This window comes from Canis lupus, chromosome 20 (genome assembly GCF_011100685.1).
Source record: "Canis lupus familiaris isolate Mischka breed German Shepherd chromosome 20, alternate assembly UU_Cfam_GSD_1.0, whole genome shotgun sequence".
In the NCBI taxonomy this organism is placed as follows: Eukaryota; Metazoa; Chordata; class Mammalia; order Carnivora; family Canidae; genus Canis; species Canis lupus.
The window spans coordinates 46,146,064-46,161,994 of record NC_049241.1 but is presented as its reverse complement, the minus strand read 5'-3'; the positions used below and the strand labels follow the sequence as shown (position 1 = coordinate 46,161,994).

The 15,931-nt window shown below is 60.7% G+C and overlaps 2 protein-coding genes across 3 annotated transcripts in view; both read left to right on the top strand.

Moving 5' to 3' along the window:
• The window catches only part of SIN3B (SIN3 transcription regulator family member B), a 40,441-nt gene extending 32,013 nt beyond the window's left edge, over positions 1-8,428 (top strand). For both annotated transcript variants that reach the window (XM_038566950.1, XM_038566949.1), the window contains 7 exons: positions 307-910; positions 1,123-1,292; positions 4,185-4,358; positions 4,629-4,721; positions 5,844-5,938; positions 6,174-6,378; positions 6,507-8,428. In XM_038566950.1, the coding sequence (XP_038422878.1) occupies positions 307-910; positions 1,123-1,292; positions 4,185-4,358; positions 4,629-4,721; positions 5,844-5,938; positions 6,174-6,378; positions 6,507-6,737 (1,572 nt within the window). In that variant the 3' untranslated portion in view covers positions 6,738-8,428. The remainder of the gene's footprint in view (positions 1-306; positions 911-1,122; positions 1,293-4,184; positions 4,359-4,628; positions 4,722-5,843; positions 5,939-6,173; positions 6,379-6,506) is intronic.
• Positions 8,429-12,723: 4,295 nt separating this feature from the next.
• Positions 12,724-15,001, top strand: F2RL3 (F2R like thrombin or trypsin receptor 3). The gene is made up of 2 exons (XM_038566947.1): positions 12,724-13,217; positions 13,511-15,001. The coding sequence occupies exons 1-2, from the start codon at positions 13,115-13,117 to the stop codon at positions 14,578-14,580; spliced, it is 1,173 nt and encodes a 390-aa protein (XP_038422875.1). The 5' UTR covers positions 12,724-13,114; the 3' UTR covers positions 14,581-15,001.
• The last annotated feature ends 930 nt before the right edge of the window (positions 15,002-15,931 follow it).

Below are 15,931 nucleotides of genomic sequence, written 5' to 3'. Positions count from 1 at the left end.
TTCGGCGCTCGTGAAGCATTGAATGAGGCCAGGTGTCGGGGGCTACAGGATGTGCCAGGGACTGGGATCCTGTCGTGAGCAGTGCAGAAGGCCTAGAAGGCCGTAACAAGGCTGACCATGCTCCTGTAGGTCAAATCACTCTAGACACAGATCAGTGGGTGGAGTGGGCTGGTGGGCAGTTGGGAGGTGCTGGGCTGCACCCCAGACCAGAGTGTGATGCCTTTAGAGCACTCTGGCCCTGGGCTCCCCTACCTTGACTTCTCCCAGCTGGTCATTTCCTGCCTAATGACCCCCTGTCCCCCCCAGCACCAGGAGCAACACTCGGAAGGCCGCAGCGCCCCCTCCAGCGAGCCACACCTCATCTTTGTGTATGAGGACAGGCAGATCCTGGAGGACGCGGCCGCCCTCATCAGCTACTACGTGAAGCGGCAGCCAGCCATCCAGAAGGAGGACCAGGGCACCATCCACCAGCTGGTACACCAGTTCGTGCCCAGCCTCTTCTTCTCCCAGCAGCTGGACCTGGGGGCGTCTGAGGACTCCGCTGATGAGAGCCGGGGGAGCCCCCAAGGGCAGAGTGCAGACCCCGGTGACCGGAAGAAGCCGGCGCCCGGGCCACAGAGCAGCCCCCCAGAGGAGAAGGGGCCCGTGGGCGAGGCGCCGGCCACCGAGCAGCCGCCACAGCAGCACAAGCCCCTGGATGACGTGTACAGCCTCTTCTTCGCCAACAACAACTGGTACTTCTTCTTGCGCCTCCACCAGACCCTGTGCTCCAGGTTGCTGAAGATCTACCGCCAGGCACAGAAGCAGCTCCTGGAGTACCGGACCGAGAAGGAGAGGGAGAAACTGCTCTGTGAGGGCCGCCGGGAGAAGGCCAACGACCCTGCCATGGAGCTGCGGCTGAAGCAGCCGAGTAAGGCCTTGGGCCCCTGGGGGTGGTGCACGGGTGCTCACGTCCACCGGCTGGCCCAGGACTCGGGTGCCCAGTCTGGCTCCCGTCCTGGAGCCTCAGGCCGATGTTAGGAAGCCTGTGGCGGGAGGCAGCATCCTGTGGAGACTTAGGTTCATCCTGGTGAGGCCCACACGTGTGTGTGGCCCTGGGTGACTGTGGTCCCCACTCCACAGGCGAGGTGGAGCTGGAGGAGTACTATCCGGCCTTCCTGGACATGGTGCGGAGCCTGCTGGAGGGCAGCATCGACCCCACGCAGTACGAGGACACTCTGCGTGAGATGTTTACCATCCATGCCTACGTGGGCTTCACCATGGACAAGCTGGTGCAGAGCATTGCGCGGCAGGTGAGTAGGGGTGGCGGGGCTGGAGCCACGGGCCACGAAGCACCTCTGGGAGGGTCCCTGCCTGCCCCCGGCCCTTCCTTCATCTCATGCTGTGGGGATGGCCCTGTGGTCAGCACTTTTCTTTTGTTATTTTAATTGAAGTAGAATTCACATAACACAGAATTCACCATTTTCAAATGAACGATTCAGTGGCATTTAGTGCGTTTATAATGTTGTACAGACACCACTTGTATCTAGTTTCGGAGCATTTCCATCACTCCAGAGGGGACCCAACCCCCATGAGCGGTCATCCCACTCATTGTCCTCTCCCAAGCTCCTGGCAGCCACCTGTCTGTCTTCTGTCTCTATGGACTTTCCTGATCTAGATGTTTCCTTTAAATGGACTCATACAGCTTGTGGCCTTTTGTGTCTGGCTCCTCTCAAACTCAGTATGTTGCTTGCGGGGCTCATCCACCAAAATGCACGCATCCATCTGTAGTGCGTTTCAGTGCTTCCTTCCCTAACGTGGCCGACGCCTACACCATCGTGTGGATGGACCACATTCATTCATCCACTCACCTGTAGATGGTCATGTGGGTTGTTGTCACCTTTTTTTTTTTTTAAGATTTTATTTATTTATTCATGAGACACACACACAAACACATAAAGGCAGAGACACAAGCAGAGGGAGAAGCAGGCTCCATGCAGGGAGCCTGATGTGGACTCGACCCTGGGACTCCAGGATCATGCCTGGACCGAAGGCAGGCGCCAAACTGCTGAGCCACCCAGGGATCCCCCAGGTTGTTGCCACCTTTTGGTGATTGCAAACATGGGTATACAAGGATCCATTTGACTCCTTGACACACCTTTCTTGAGGGTAGCAACACATAAGGAACTGTGTAGCTCATTCCTTCTGGAGGGAGACTGTCAGGGACATTTATTAGCATCACTGAGAATAGCAGAAGACACCACAGCTGGGTGTCAACAGGAGGAAATCAGTCACGTTAATATAAACAGCAAAACCTCAGACGAGACAGATACGGTCTTGGGACATAAGTCCTGCTCTGTTACCACCAGAGTTATTGTTCAGCTTGACTTGGTTTCCCGTTTATCCAGTAAGGCTATTCCCCGCAAAGCAAAAAAGCTGAGGTAAGAGTAGTGTCCTGACCCTCTCACCCAGATACAGTTGCTAGAAATGGCATTTCCATTCAGGCTTTACAAGCTTCCCATCGAAGCAGAAACACACACAGAAGCATGCCCAAGCGTGCAGCTCGGGTCTTCACAGATAGCCCTCCCTGCATGCAGGCACCCACGGCCTGGTCTCTGGCACCGAGAGCCCCCGGTTTGGAGCTGTGCACCATTGCAAGCCCATAGCGTGCCTGGCCACACCCAGACCGTGGGATTGTGTGGGGTCCTCTGCCGAGATCCCTGTGGCCCCCATCCCTCCCCCCAGGAAGCCTTGCAGGGAATGAGCCCCTCTTTGATCCCTGGAGGTTGCCATCTGTGCCTGGGGTGGGGCTCCCATGGCTCAGGATTGGTGGCCTCTCCTCCCTCATGGGTCTGGCTGGTGGTGGGGTTGTGTTGTGGTTGGTTTCCCTGACGGCTCATAGGGTGGGTGTCTTTGGATCCCTCTGTGGCTGTTTGGACATCCTAGGTTGTGGAGAGCCCATCTGTGCCAGTTGGCCCTTCCCCTGTGGAGCCCACCACCTTTTCCCCACTGGGGAGTGGGAAGCTCTGCATTTTCTGGCTGCTAGGAATCCTCCTCCCTGACAGGTGTGCTCTGAGACCCTAACCCTTTTGTGTTTGGCCATCTCCCCATGTCCCTCTGTGTGCCAGGCCAGCTCTCTGTCCCTACCTATCACCATCTGTAGTCATGGCCTGTGTGAACAAGTGTTCTGGAAGCAGGCACACAGGGCCCTGTGAACAGGCCATTATAGGGCTGGGCATCCAGTCTGCCCCCAGTGGGGCCCAGTTCTGGGGACAGCAGCCTCATCAATAGCACCCAGAGGGTTGGACCAGATCGGATACTCTGATGAACATGTTTTTTTTTTAATTCCCTTGTCCCCAAATGTCTCCTATAGAACTTGTTTCTTCGTTTTTTGTTTTTTGTGTTTTTTTGTTTTATTTTGTTTTTTTAAAAAAAAAAGGAAAAGAAAAGGAGCAAGAAAAATGGAGATATTTAGCTGAAGCCCCATAAGGACAGGACCCCAGGCCCCGACCTTCCACCTGCCAGCAGGGCACATGCTCACAGGGCCATCAGAAGGCTTTGAGGCCATATTGGTGCTCTTTGCCTCTTTCCCCTGTTTGATTAGCCTTTCTTCTGGTCAGTAGTAGCAGCCGGTGTGTTTACTGGGGTCTTACTTACCGGGTGAGATTTACACGCGGCCACGTGTTATATCTACCCAACAAAGCTGCGCGTGGGGAAGGCCCCGAGGCCTGGAACCCCCACGGCTGGTGCCTGGGGCACCAACTCCTCACTGGCCACTACTTCCCTTATTCTTCCTAAATCTGGAGGTTTTGAGTATGTTGATAGGGCTCACAAGAATTCATTGTGTCCGTAGCAGAACACTGAGGGAAGAATTACTTGCCATGGCACCACCTTGGGATAATTACCATCCCCATTTTGGCTCGTTTTATTCACTACCTTAGTGCTTTTCACACCGAGGCAGCGCTTGCTGGTCTGGGCTGGCTTGCTCTGGGTTGGTTTTCGATCTTGTCCGGTGTGGTCTGCAGCCAGCATGCGGAGGCTGCCTGGCACAGCCGTTGGACCCTGGCCTTCATGCCCACCTCGTGGACATTGCTGGCCTCGTCTGGGGATGAGGGGGGTCCCAACGGGAGGTGGCGGCAGCTGTGCCTCACTCCTCCTGGGGACACACAGACGCCACGCGCCCACTGGCTCTCCCTCCCTGCCAGCTGCACCACCTCGTGAGTGACGACGTCTGTCTGAAGGTGGTGGAGCTCTACCTGAACGAGAAGAAGCGAGGTGCTGCAGGGGGGAACCTGTCCTCCCGCTGCGTCCGCGCTGCCAGGGAGACCAGCTACCAGTGGAAGGCTGAGCGGTGCATGGCTGATGAGAACTGCTTCAAGGTAAGGGGTGGCCACGCTCTGCCCCACGCGGGGCCGGGGCTGCAAGGAGGACACCCACGACGGGGGACAACTGGCTGCTTTGCCCCGGCCCGGGAGGCGGGCTGGGGCTGGGGCTGGGGCTGGGGCTGGCGCTGGGCCTTGACTTGGCTGCTAGCCTACCCGATAGCACAGACTTCTCTTACTGGGCCCCTGGCAGCTGGGGAAGGCAGTCCTAGATGACCGTGCAACCTCGTTCGGGGCTTCAGCCTGTTCATCCCCCTTCCTCCCCAGGTGATGTTCCTCCAGCGCAAAGGGCAAGTGATCATGACCATCGAGCTTCTAGACACCGAAGAGGCGCAGACAGAGGACCCTGTGGAGGTCCAGGTGAGAACCACAGTCCACCTTGAACACATCGTGGGGGTTAGGGGCAGCCACGGGCAGCACCATGGGGCCCCCCGGGTCCCCCAAAAGCCTTGTGCACACACTGGCCAGGCACCGGCTGCAACTGTCCACCCAGCGAGGCCTCAGTCACAGCCTGACCTTCTTGGAAGCCTGAGAGGGGATGGCCACTGCACATGCCCCATCAGGAGCCAGTGTGCATGTCCAGGGCAGGAAGGCAGGTGAGAGCCAGGCCATCCTTCCCCAAAACCCTCTTCCTGGCTCCTCCCACCTGCTGCAAACACTGTCATCCCCCTTGAGCCCATGGCCTGCATGGTCACTCCGACCCTGTGGCGTGTGGCCCTGTACTCCCCGTGCCTGAAGCCCAGAGCCCTGGATCCCAGCCCCTGGTCACCAGGAGAAACCCCCTGGCCCACACTCTAGATGCACATTCCACTTGGTATCCCGGTGCCTCTAAGCCCCTAGCCTCCTTCACAGAGTAGGGCCCTCCCCACTACTGCAGCCAGTGGGGGTCCCCTTGTGGAATCCTTCCCTGTGGGCCTCAGGGCTTCCCAACAGCAGATGCTTTCCCAGACAAGTGTAGGTGGGGGTCTGTACACCCTGCTCCTTCCAGAAGTTTCCAGCAAATGTGGTTTTGTGAGGCTTGAGTCTGGAGGAGCCTGTGGCTTTTAGAAGGTGGTGAACAGAGGGAGGGTCACTTGGACACGGCAGACCATGCTCACCCCTGACCTGAGCAGCCCCTGCAAGCCCTGCCTTCTGCTCATCCCCAACTCCTGCCTGGCCTGTCCCTGCCGCTCCTCGGATCCAGCTCCTCTGTGTGAAGGCCCCGCTCCCTGGGGGAGCTTGTCACGTGACGGGTGCAGAGAGGATGTCATATAGCAGGTGTGCTTATCCACCCAAGCGTGAAATGCCACAGCTGTCTACCTTGTGGCTCTGGGCAAGTGCTTCAGCCAGAGCTGCTGCCATCTGGTGGCTCCTCAGTAGCTGCCACCCTCCCGATGCTTTGGGAAACTGAGGATGAAATCCCTGGGAGCCCCTGAGCTCAGGGTCCCAGGTGAGAGGCTGGTGCCTCCAATGACACGGGCCTGTCTCCCCATGTCCCCACAGCACCTGGCTCGGTATGTGGAGCAGTATGTGGGGACCGAGGGGGCATCCAGCTCGCCCACCGAGGGCTTTCTCCTGAAGCCCGTGTTCCTGCAAAGGTAAGAGGACCCCCAGATGTGGTTCCTTCCCGGGGGACCCGCTCCCACCACCGGCAGCAGCAGGGCCCAGCACCAGGGCCTGACTGGTTTTCCCCGTGTTGCTGGCCAAAGGGGTAGGGTAGTGGTTTCCACCACATCGGTCTGCATTTGTCTGACCCCGGGGAAGTCAGCCGTCTTCCCGGCGTTTACGGGCTGTGAGGATTTCCCAGTCTGCAGATCCTCCTCTCGCCTCCAGGAACCTCAAGAAGTTCCGCAGGTGGCAGTGTGAGCAGGTGCGTGCCCTGCGCGGCGAGGCCAAGAGCTCCTGGAAGCGGCTGGTCGGGGTCGAGAGCGCCTGCAACGTGGACTGTCGCTTCAAGCTCAGCACCCACAAGATGATGTTCATCGTCAACTCCGAGGACTACATGTACCGCCGTGGGACCCTCTGCCGGGCCAAGCAGGTGCCCCTCTCTGCCCGGGGCCTGGGAGCCACGGCTGTCTGGGAGTGGTGTGCACCCTTTTTCCCCCCAGGATCCGGCCCACGGCTATCTGGGGCTGCCCTGACTCCCCTCCCCACCCCCTTCTGCAGGTACAACCACTGGTCCTGCTGCGCCACCACCAGCACTTTGAGGAGTGGCATGGCCGCTGGCTGGAGGACAACGTGACAGTGGAGGCGGCTGGCCTGGTGCAGGACTGGCTGATGGGCGAGGAGGACGAGGACATGGTGCCCTGCAAGACCCTCTGTGAGACGGCACACGTGCACGGCCTGCCTGTGACCCGCTACCGAGTGCAGTACAGCCGCCGCCCAGCCTCGCCCTGACTCCCTCGGTGGGCGCCATGACGCGCGGTTTGGTGCAGCCACTTCCCTGGCCCAGATGTGCATCGGGGCCTTCTCATGAACAACCTGAGGGGAGCACAGTGTCCCCCAGCCTTGCTGCTACAGGCTGCGAGCTCTAGAGGATAGGGTTGTGTCGGCTTGTGGCCCTGTGCTACCATCCCTTTCGGCTTCCCTGCTTCCTTTGGGTTTATCCCGTGCCAAACCTGACCCCTTCCTGCACTTGAACTCGGGGCTCGCTCCTTGCTGGAAGGGGGAGGATCAACACGCTGGCCGAGGAGCAAGTGATGGCCTTTATGCACCTGCTGGGCCGCTTTCATCACACGTGCCAAATCCCTAGGTGAGGGCACCACTGGTCCTTTTGTGCAGTGTCTGGAAAAGTCCGTGATGAACTGCGCGTTGGGGGGCATGTGTGGGGGAGGGGGTCGGCATTCAAGAGACCCCAACATCGAAGGAGTCGGGCCTGGGGGATCTGCTTGAAAAGCTTGTCCTTCCTGAATGGTTCTAAAAGCTTCTGGAAATTTCCCAAGCTGGGACCATGCCTGCATCTGATAGTTTGGGCATGGGTGTGGCCCTGCTAATGCGTGGGGTCCTTGGTCACTTTGAAAGCAGGAGGAGCCCTTTGGGCCAAACTGTTGAGATTCTGCTTTGGTGTCAGGATGTGGCATGGGAGGCCCCACCCTGGAAGAAATGGGACTCCAAACCCTGTGTTGACATGGCAGCCACACTCCGAGCTCCCGAGGGGAGGGGGCTCAGCCTGAAACTCCCTTGGAGCTCGAGTGGCCCCACACTGGTGGGGGGGCCAGAGGTGCGGCCATGTACCTAAGAAGGACATTCTAGAAATATATATATGCACACAAGTATTTATTCATAAGCTCTCCTAGTGGTTGTAACTTCTGCAGCAGCCAAGTCCCACGGTTCCTTGGGCAGTTGAGAGCCCTCTTCGTGGGACTCTGCAGGTCTGCCCTTGACGTTGCCATTCCTAGAGCCACCACCTGGACAGGGGACAGGCATGAGGGGCTGAGGCGACTGCCCTACAGAGGCTTTCTGTGCCAAGAATGCCAAGCAGTCTGGGCTGGGGACCAGCTCTCTAGAATTCCTGCACCATGAAAAGTCCTGGCCGGGCTCCTGGCACCATCAGAAGGGGGTCAACCAACAGGGGCTCCAGAACCATCCCCGTGCGGCCTCCTTTCTGCCCAGCAGCAGCCCTCACCCTCCCAAAACTGAGCTGTGCCAAATATGCAGTTCTGGGGATTGGAGATGTGTTTCTAGAAGTTACCTGTGGAACTCAAGGTTTGCAAAGCCTTTGACTCGGGGTCTGGGCGATTCCAGGGCCAGTGTGCCCTGCCCAGGGTCTTCTAGCCCATGTTTGCTCAAGTGTACCAGGCACTTTGTCCACATCCTTGTTTTATAAGAAGGGAACTTACCGGAATTCCTGAACCAGACCCTCCCAGCGCCATCCTCCGGAGCCCGTGGCCCCTTCCGTGCCTCTCTGCGGCCCTGGGGTGCGGGCCACACCCCACTGAGCCCCGCCCTGCATGCTTCTAGGGAGCGTCTCTTCTGTTTTTGAAGAATTTCTGTTCTGGGGCTTGTACTTCCTTTGCAGCTGTTTTGAATGTAGTTTTTCCTTTTCTATTTATTTGCACATTAAAGTTAAAAACTAAATATTGACCTAACTCTGAAGTCCTCTTGATCATTACAGGGGCCCCCAGGGGTTGTCTGCAGCTGCGCCCCCTCGCGGCCACCCTGCACCTCCACAGGAGGGTCCTGTTTCCCCAAGGATGCCATCCCATCCAGTTTTCTGGAATGTTCATTCCCAGCTCAGGAGAGGTGTTTAAGTGTTGTGCTTGGGAAAAAATGGTGTTGGCTCTGAGCTTTCTCTACCTGCCCAGCACGGGATCTTTCCCACCCCCGGGCTCCCCTCTCCTCTCAACACACCTCCAGAGACTTTGTCATCACTCTGTACCCCCCCACCCCAGCTCACCTGGGCCTGCTCCCATCCGGCCCCGCCTCCAGGGTAGTGGGAGACCACAGCTCTTAGGGTCCTCTTAGCGGATAAGCCCTTGGGGCTCCTATCTGGCCTCCCCACTAACTCACCCCCGGCGCCCACTGCTGGGCCTCACCCTCCCGGGCCAGGTCCCAGAGCTGAGACTGCTGCCCACCTGGCCTGTCCTCTCCTGGATGCGGCCCTCTTCCCAAGTGGCCGTTGCTGCCTTCCAGCAACCCCCTCGCCATGCACCCCACACACACATGGTGCCGCACGCCTCCCCCTCCAGAGGATCAGGGCTCCCGGGAGTTTGGCGAATGAGGCTCAGTGCTACCCCAGATGCCTCCTTGCCTCGAGCCCACGTCGAGGATGGGTCCCAGGGCCCTGGGTGCCCGCAGTCGGGCCTTCCGGTTGGAAGCTCTGGGAGGGGTGTCCTGGGGCGCGGGCCCTGGCAGCTGCTGCAGCAGCTTCCGGGAAGGACACAGGGTCCCTGGAGTTGGCGGGGCCTGTGGCTGGGGTCAGGGTCCGCAGGAGAAACAGGAGGGAGAGTCTCCTGCTGGCCGTGTTGGGAAGGGGTTGTGACCCGTGCGGGTGAGGACCTGGCCCTGTGGACACAGCCTGCAGCCTGGTGAGGCGCGGAGCAGGGGACCAGCCTGCCCTCCCCGGACTCGTGGAGGCACCAGATCCTCGGGGCCCGTTGTTCAGGCGCTGTCTGCAGCAGGCGATCGCGCCCTGATGAACAGCGCTGATGAACAAAGCAGCCCTCGGACCTCGCCGCCCTGCGCCTCCCTTCCCTCCTCCTTCCCCGAGAGGAGAGGGAGCAGGCGGGTGATACCTGGGGGGGAGGCTTTCCAGGGGGGCCTGATGAGCATCTATTTATCTCTTCTGCTATTTGTGAAGGGTTTGTCTCAATGGCTATTTCACAAGGTATAAGCTTTACACCTGATGTCCTGGCTGAGGAGGAGGCCGATTGTTCTGAAAAGCAAGTTGACCCGAAGGCGGTCTCAGGAGGGCGGGGTGGGGCCTGGGGGTGTAGGACCTCGGGGTAGAAGGCTGAGGGCCCGAGGGCCGGGGCCGGGGGTGTGGGCTTGAGATCTGAATGGCAGCTCTTGTGTGCCCAAGCGCCAGGGCATGGTATGATGGTGCAGCTTGGACTGCGGTCCCAGGGGCATCTGGGGCTGAGAGCGCCAGACCCCAACCCCTGGAGCCTGGTGAGGCGTGGTCAGGGCACCCTCCTCTGGGCCGGAGGTGGGTTAATGTCCCTGCCCACAGGCTGAGGCCCAGCCCGGGAATAAGGCAGACACGCGGTTGTGCGTGCCCATCTGCCTTCAAAGTACAGCATAAAGGGATCACACTTTCCACGAAGATGGTGCCCCGAGAGCTGTTGCGTTGGACGTGAGGCATCTCTCACTGACGCACCGACCTCCATCGTCCACTGGAGACCTCGAGGTGGGCCAGCATGGGCTGCGGGGGCTCCTGGGCGGGCCAGGTGGGGCTGCCGGCTTTGGGAATCCAGGTCCAGGACCATCTGCTCAGATCAGATTGCCCTTCCCCTCCCCCCCATCATTTTAAATAAGTTTTTTTTTAAATTTTTATTTATTTATGATAGTCACACAGAGAGAGAGAGAGAGGCAGAGACACAGGCAGAGGGAGAAGCAGGCTCCATGCACCAGAAGCCCGACGTGGGATTCGATCCCGGGTCTCCAGGATCGCGCCCTGGGCCAAAGGCAGACGCTAAACCGCTGCGCCACCCAGGGATCCCTAAATAACTTTTTAATTCAGTTAAAATACACATAAAATTGAGCCATTTTAAGTGTCCAGTTCAGTGGCTGTAAGTACATCCACGTGGTTATGCAACCATCCCCACCGTCCCTCTCCAGAACTTCCCCGTCTTCCCAAACTGGGAACTCTTGTCCCCATAAAACACAGACGCCCCCGCTCCTCCCCCGGCCCCTCGCACCTGCACCCACTGCCTACTTGCTGGCTCTGAGAATCGGACCACATCGAGGGACCTCATCTTAGTGGGGTCACATAGTATCGATGCTTTCTTGGCAGCTTATCTCACTCAGTATCACCCATGCTGTAGAATAGCTTCAATCAGATTCTTCTTCCTTTTTATTTTTTTACTTTTTTAAAGGTTTTATTTATTTATTCATGAGAGACAGAGATTGAGAGAGAGTCAGGGACACAGGCAGAGGGAGAAGCAGGCTCCATGCAGGGAGCCCGACGCCGGACTCGATCCCAGGACCCCCCAGATCACGCCCGGAGCCAAAAGCAGACGCTCCACCACTGAGCCACCCAGGCGCCCCAGATTTTCTTTCCTTTTTAAAGCTGCTATCCTGCCTTTTTAATTTTTAAAAAAAGATTTATTTGAGAGAAAGAGATTGAGAGAGAGCACGAGCAGAGAGGAGGGGCAGAGGAAGAGGGAGAAGCAACCTCCCCGCTGAGCCGGGATCCCGAAGAGGGACTCGATCCCAGGACCCTGGGATCATGACTTGAGCCGAAGGCAGATGCTCAACCGACTCAGCTACCCAGGGCTTTTCTAAAATGTGAGTTTCGGGGGGCACCTGGGTGGCTCAGGTCTTGATCTCAGGGTAGTAAGTTCAAGCCCCGCATTGGGCTCCATGCTGGGCGTGGAGCTAAATAAACAATAAACAAAAAAGTGAGGTTTTTACGGATAGTGACAGATGACACAGAAAAATCCCAACAGTACACAAAAACACACAAACGGTAGGCACCCAAGTCCCTCTCCCCAAAGGCGGCTGCCCTCAGCATCCTCCAGAAAGCCCCTGGCGCGGCAGGGCGCCCCACACATCCTGGGGGGGGGCTGCCCCCTCCTGCTGGCACAGGGTTGTTTCTGTGATGCGGCTGGGGATACACAACCCCGCCTCCGCCCTGCGGAGAATACCCGCCCCCCCAACAAGTGACTTCCTGCCCGCGTGCCCCCCCCCACCCGCCTCCCCATCCCTCCCCAGACTCCTGAGTCCAACCAGCCTCCCCCGAGTCGCCCAGCCGCCAGCCCCCCAGCCGCCCCTGCACAGGTTCCCCGTCCTGCTCCTGGAGGGCAGCAGGGGGTCCCCATCTGGGTTTCCCTGTGAGCTCAGAGGGACCTCGGTCAGGAGGTGGCTGAATTTGTCACCGGTGCCGGTGGAAACAGTCCGGAAACGGGAGACTCCCGGCTAAGACCCTGTCCCCGCCGGAACTGTCTGGGCCTGGGTCCCCCACCCTGGGCTGGGGGCCGGGACCTTGGCATCTCACCCTCAGCTGCGCCGACGCCGTCCGGGACTGCTCGGTCACTTCCTGGCTGGTCCCCGTGACCTCGAGTGTGTGGCTAGATTAGGGTTCCCAGCACCAGGACAGGCCGCATCGCTGCCCTTCTCCCACCCCTGGTTCATTTCTTCTTCCTTGCCCCCCTACCGCTGCCTCGGGGTTCTCCTGCTCTCAGACACCCCCCCCACCCCAGCAGCAGCAGCAGCCTGACCACACAGGTCGAGACCCCCCAGCGTGGAGCGGAGCACGGCGGAGGCCTCTCCCTGGAGGGGCATCAGGGGGGACTGTGTGCAGAAGAGAGGAGGACCCTCCCCCTCCCCCGCGAGCCCCTCTGAATTTTTTCACCTGCAAGGTGGGCCCGCATCTGAGTGCAGGGACGAGGAGGGGCGAGAGGAGGGTGGGTGGCTCAGGGGCCCTCTCTCCCGGGCTGGCCTGGCCACCACTCTCAGGCTGAGTTCTGGCCTTGACCGTTCCCGGGAGCCCCAAGCTGCGGATGGAGCCAGGAGGGGAGCAGAAGGGGCCTCAAGACCCAGAAGGAGGCCGAAGCTGGGCTCCTCTCTGCTCCCCAGGATAGTCGCAATAAGGCGGGGCAGCCCCCACAGAGGACCCGGGTGTCTGGGGAGGGGGGAGGACCACTCACCTGCTCTGACCTCTGACTTGGAGGCAGGGCTCTGGTCCAGCCAGCCACAGACAGGGATGGGCGGGGGTGGGGGGGGGCTGCAGGAAGGGTGCAGAGCCCTTGCCTGGGGACGTGACCTGCAGGGCTGTCCTGGGAACGGGGGCTGCACACATGACCGGGTAGCAGGAAGCAGCCACTCAGCCGGGAGAGGCTTTCTGGGCTAGACAGAGGCTGAGGGTGGGGAATTTCCTCCCCCATCTTGCCGGCCCAGCACTGGGACCCTGTTTTTGAAACCAAGTGACTCTGGCCACCAGGCTTCCTCAGGCCACACCATGGGCCTGTCACAGGCTTGTGGGGGCAGGGACTGGTTTATCTCACTGGGGCCTGTCCAATCCTCCACTGGCACTCAGGAAGCTGGGGGTGGGGGGTCCAGCCAGGCAGGAAGCCCTAGGTCAGCCGGCCCCAGCCCAGAGCAGCCTTGGCAGCATGTGGGCCTTGGTGCTGCTCTGGCCTCTGGTTATGGGGTTCAACCTGGAAGACGACAGCCAGAGCCCCCTCACCTACGACGAGATGGGGAGCACAGGGGGAGGTAATGGTGCATGCCCTTGGGCCTTGTCTGGGGGCTGGAGGGAGGCCTAGAGTTGATGAGTGGGAGACAGGGAACTGGCTGGGAGGGGGCAGTCCTCCAACCCAGCCCGGTGCCAGGGCTGGGGGTGTCTGTCCAGCTCTGACTCACCAGGCTGGGGGCTCCTGAGAGCTGGAGCCTGGACCGGAGCCCCCAGGGAGCAGCATCCCGCAGTGGGAGGGACCGGCGGGGTGGTGGTGGTGGGGGAAACGGGGGTGACAACCGGACTCTCAACGCCTCGATCCCCTTTCCCCCAGATGGCACAGTGGGGCCCCTGAGCGGGCCCCAGGAGGGGACCCCTCACTCGCCCCACCTGCGCAGCTTCCCCGGCCAGCCCTGGGCTAACAACAGCGAGATCTTGGAGATCCCAGAAAGCTCCCGCGCCCTGCTGCTGGGCTGGGTGGCCACGAGGCTGGTGCCCGCCGTGTACGGGCTGGCGCTGCTGGTGGGGCTGCCGGCCAACGGCCTGGCGCTCTGGGTGCTGGCCACGCGGGTGCCGCGGCTGCCCTCCACCACGCTGCTCATGAACCTGGCGGCCGCCGACCTGCTGCTGGCCTTGACGCTGCCGCTGCGCATCGCCTACCACCTGCAGGACCGCCACTGGCCCTTCGGCGAGGCGGCCTGCCGCGCCACCACGGCGGCGCTCTACGGGCACATGTACGGCTCGGTGCTGCTGCTGGCGGCCATCAGCCTGGACCGCTACCTCGGCGTGGTGCACCCGCTGCGAGCCCTCACGCTGCGCGGCTGGCGCCTGGCCGCCGGGCTCTGCGCGCTGGCCTGGCTGGCGGCCGCCGCCCTGGCGCTGCCCCTGGCGCTGCAGCAGCAGACCTTCCGGCTGGCGCGGCCGCCCCGCGTGCTGTGCCACGACGCGCTGCCCGCGGGCGCCCAGGCCTCCTACTGGCGACCCGCCTTCCTGTGCCTGGCCGTGCTCGGCTGCTTCGTGCCGCTGCTCGTCGTGCTGCTGAGCTACGCGGCCGCGCTGTGCGCGCTGGCGGCCGGCGGCCCGCGCTACGGCCACGCGCTGGGGCTCACGGCGCTGGTGCTCGCCTCGGCCCTGGCCTTCTTCGTCCCCAGCAACACGCTGCTGCTGCTGCACTACTCGGACCCGGGCCCGGACGCCTGGGGGGACCTGTACGCGGCCTACGTGCCCAGCCTGGCGCTCAGCACCCTCAACAGCTGCGTGGATCCCTTCATCTACTACTACGTGTCCGCGGAGTTCAGGGACAAGGTGCGGGAGAGGCTGCTCTGCTGGGCCCCGGGCGCCTCGGCGGCCTCCAGGGACGGGGCCACCCAGGGCACCGGCACCCGCTCCACCTCGCTGGTGTGACGGGCCCCGGGAGGCGGGGCAGACGGAGAGGGGGTTGCACGGGCCGAGCGGGGTCCCCTCCCAGTTCCTGTCTACAGGGACGCCCTGAAGGTGAGCTGCTGTGAAATAGGGGCTTTGCAGGTACTGTTGAAATTGGGTCACACCGGAGGAGGGGAGAGCCTAAATCCGCTGTGACCAGTGTCCTTATAAGGAGAGGACGCACATACACACCGGGAAGGAGGCCATCTGACCACGAAGGCGGACATTGGGGTGACGCAGCCACAGCCAGAGAACACGACGCCGGCCAGAGGCCGCCAGAAACCGACCGCCCAAGCCTCGCTCCCTCAGAGCCCCCGGAAGATGCCAACCCCGCCCACGCCTTGATCTCAAGCTTCCGGCCTCCAGAACTGTCAGAGAAATAAATTTCTGTTGTCTTAAGTCACCTGTTCTGTGGTATTTGGCTACAGCAGTGCCAAGAAACTAACATATGGGCTAAATGCAGATTCCCAGGTCCGGCCAGCTCCCTCGTGTCCCAGGTGGGGCAGAGGGGTTGCCGAGGCCACTCTAGAGCTGCTGCAGGACCCCCACCCGGGAGGCTGCTCCGGCTGCCCACCCCGTCATGGCCCAGGTGGCCAGGAGGCTAGACGGCAGTCCTCCTTCCCCAAAGCCCAGGGCCTAGCTCCGGGACAGGCTCCCGGGTTTGGGGCATCTCCTGAACAGTCACTGAGGAGGCCCTCATCTGCTCCCCAAAACCTGGTGCGGCCTGGCATGGGGATCTACAGGATTGTCTTTTGCTGTCACCCTGGCTGCAGGATGGCACCTCTTCCCGTCAACCTGAGATCTGAATCCTTTTCTTGATGTTAATGTCTCCCACCACCCCAGGACCAGGTGGGTGGGCATCTGGAGGGTGGACGGGTAAGGCCTGGGGGTGAGGGCTACAGCCCTGCCACCCCCACCCCAGCTGTTTACCAGGTTCTGAGCTGTTCTGGAGTGTGTATTGGGGTTGGGGGGATACCACCGGGGGAAGGGTAGCCACTGCCTCCACACCGAAGAGCAGCATGGGGCACTCTGTCCGGAGCCACAGGGGCATCAACTGTGGGAGTAAGCAGGTTCCCCCAAGGCAGAGGCAGGTGGGGGCTGTTCCTGGCTTCCCCATGGGGCCCATATGCATCTGGTCTAGGGAAAAACCAACCAGGGGGCATGCAGCCCCAGGACACACGCGAGGAGCCTGGGGAAGTGTTAGGAGAGCGAAGCATACCCATGTCAAGAGCCTGGTTGATGATGTACGAATTTTCCAAGAGGTTACTTCCAGGGGAGGCTGGGTAAGGGGTACCTGGGATCCTCTCTGTCCTGGCAGCATTTCTTACAAATG

Coding starts and splice junctions, on each gene's coding strand:
- F2RL3 (XM_038566947.1), top strand. CDS start 13,115: ATGTGGGCCTTGGTGCTGCTCTGGCCTCTGGTTATGGGGTTCAACCTG. Junction 13,218..13,510: donor GATGGGGAGCACAGGGGGAG/GTAATGGTGCAT, acceptor CCTTTCCCCCAG/ATGGCACAGTGGGGCCCCTG.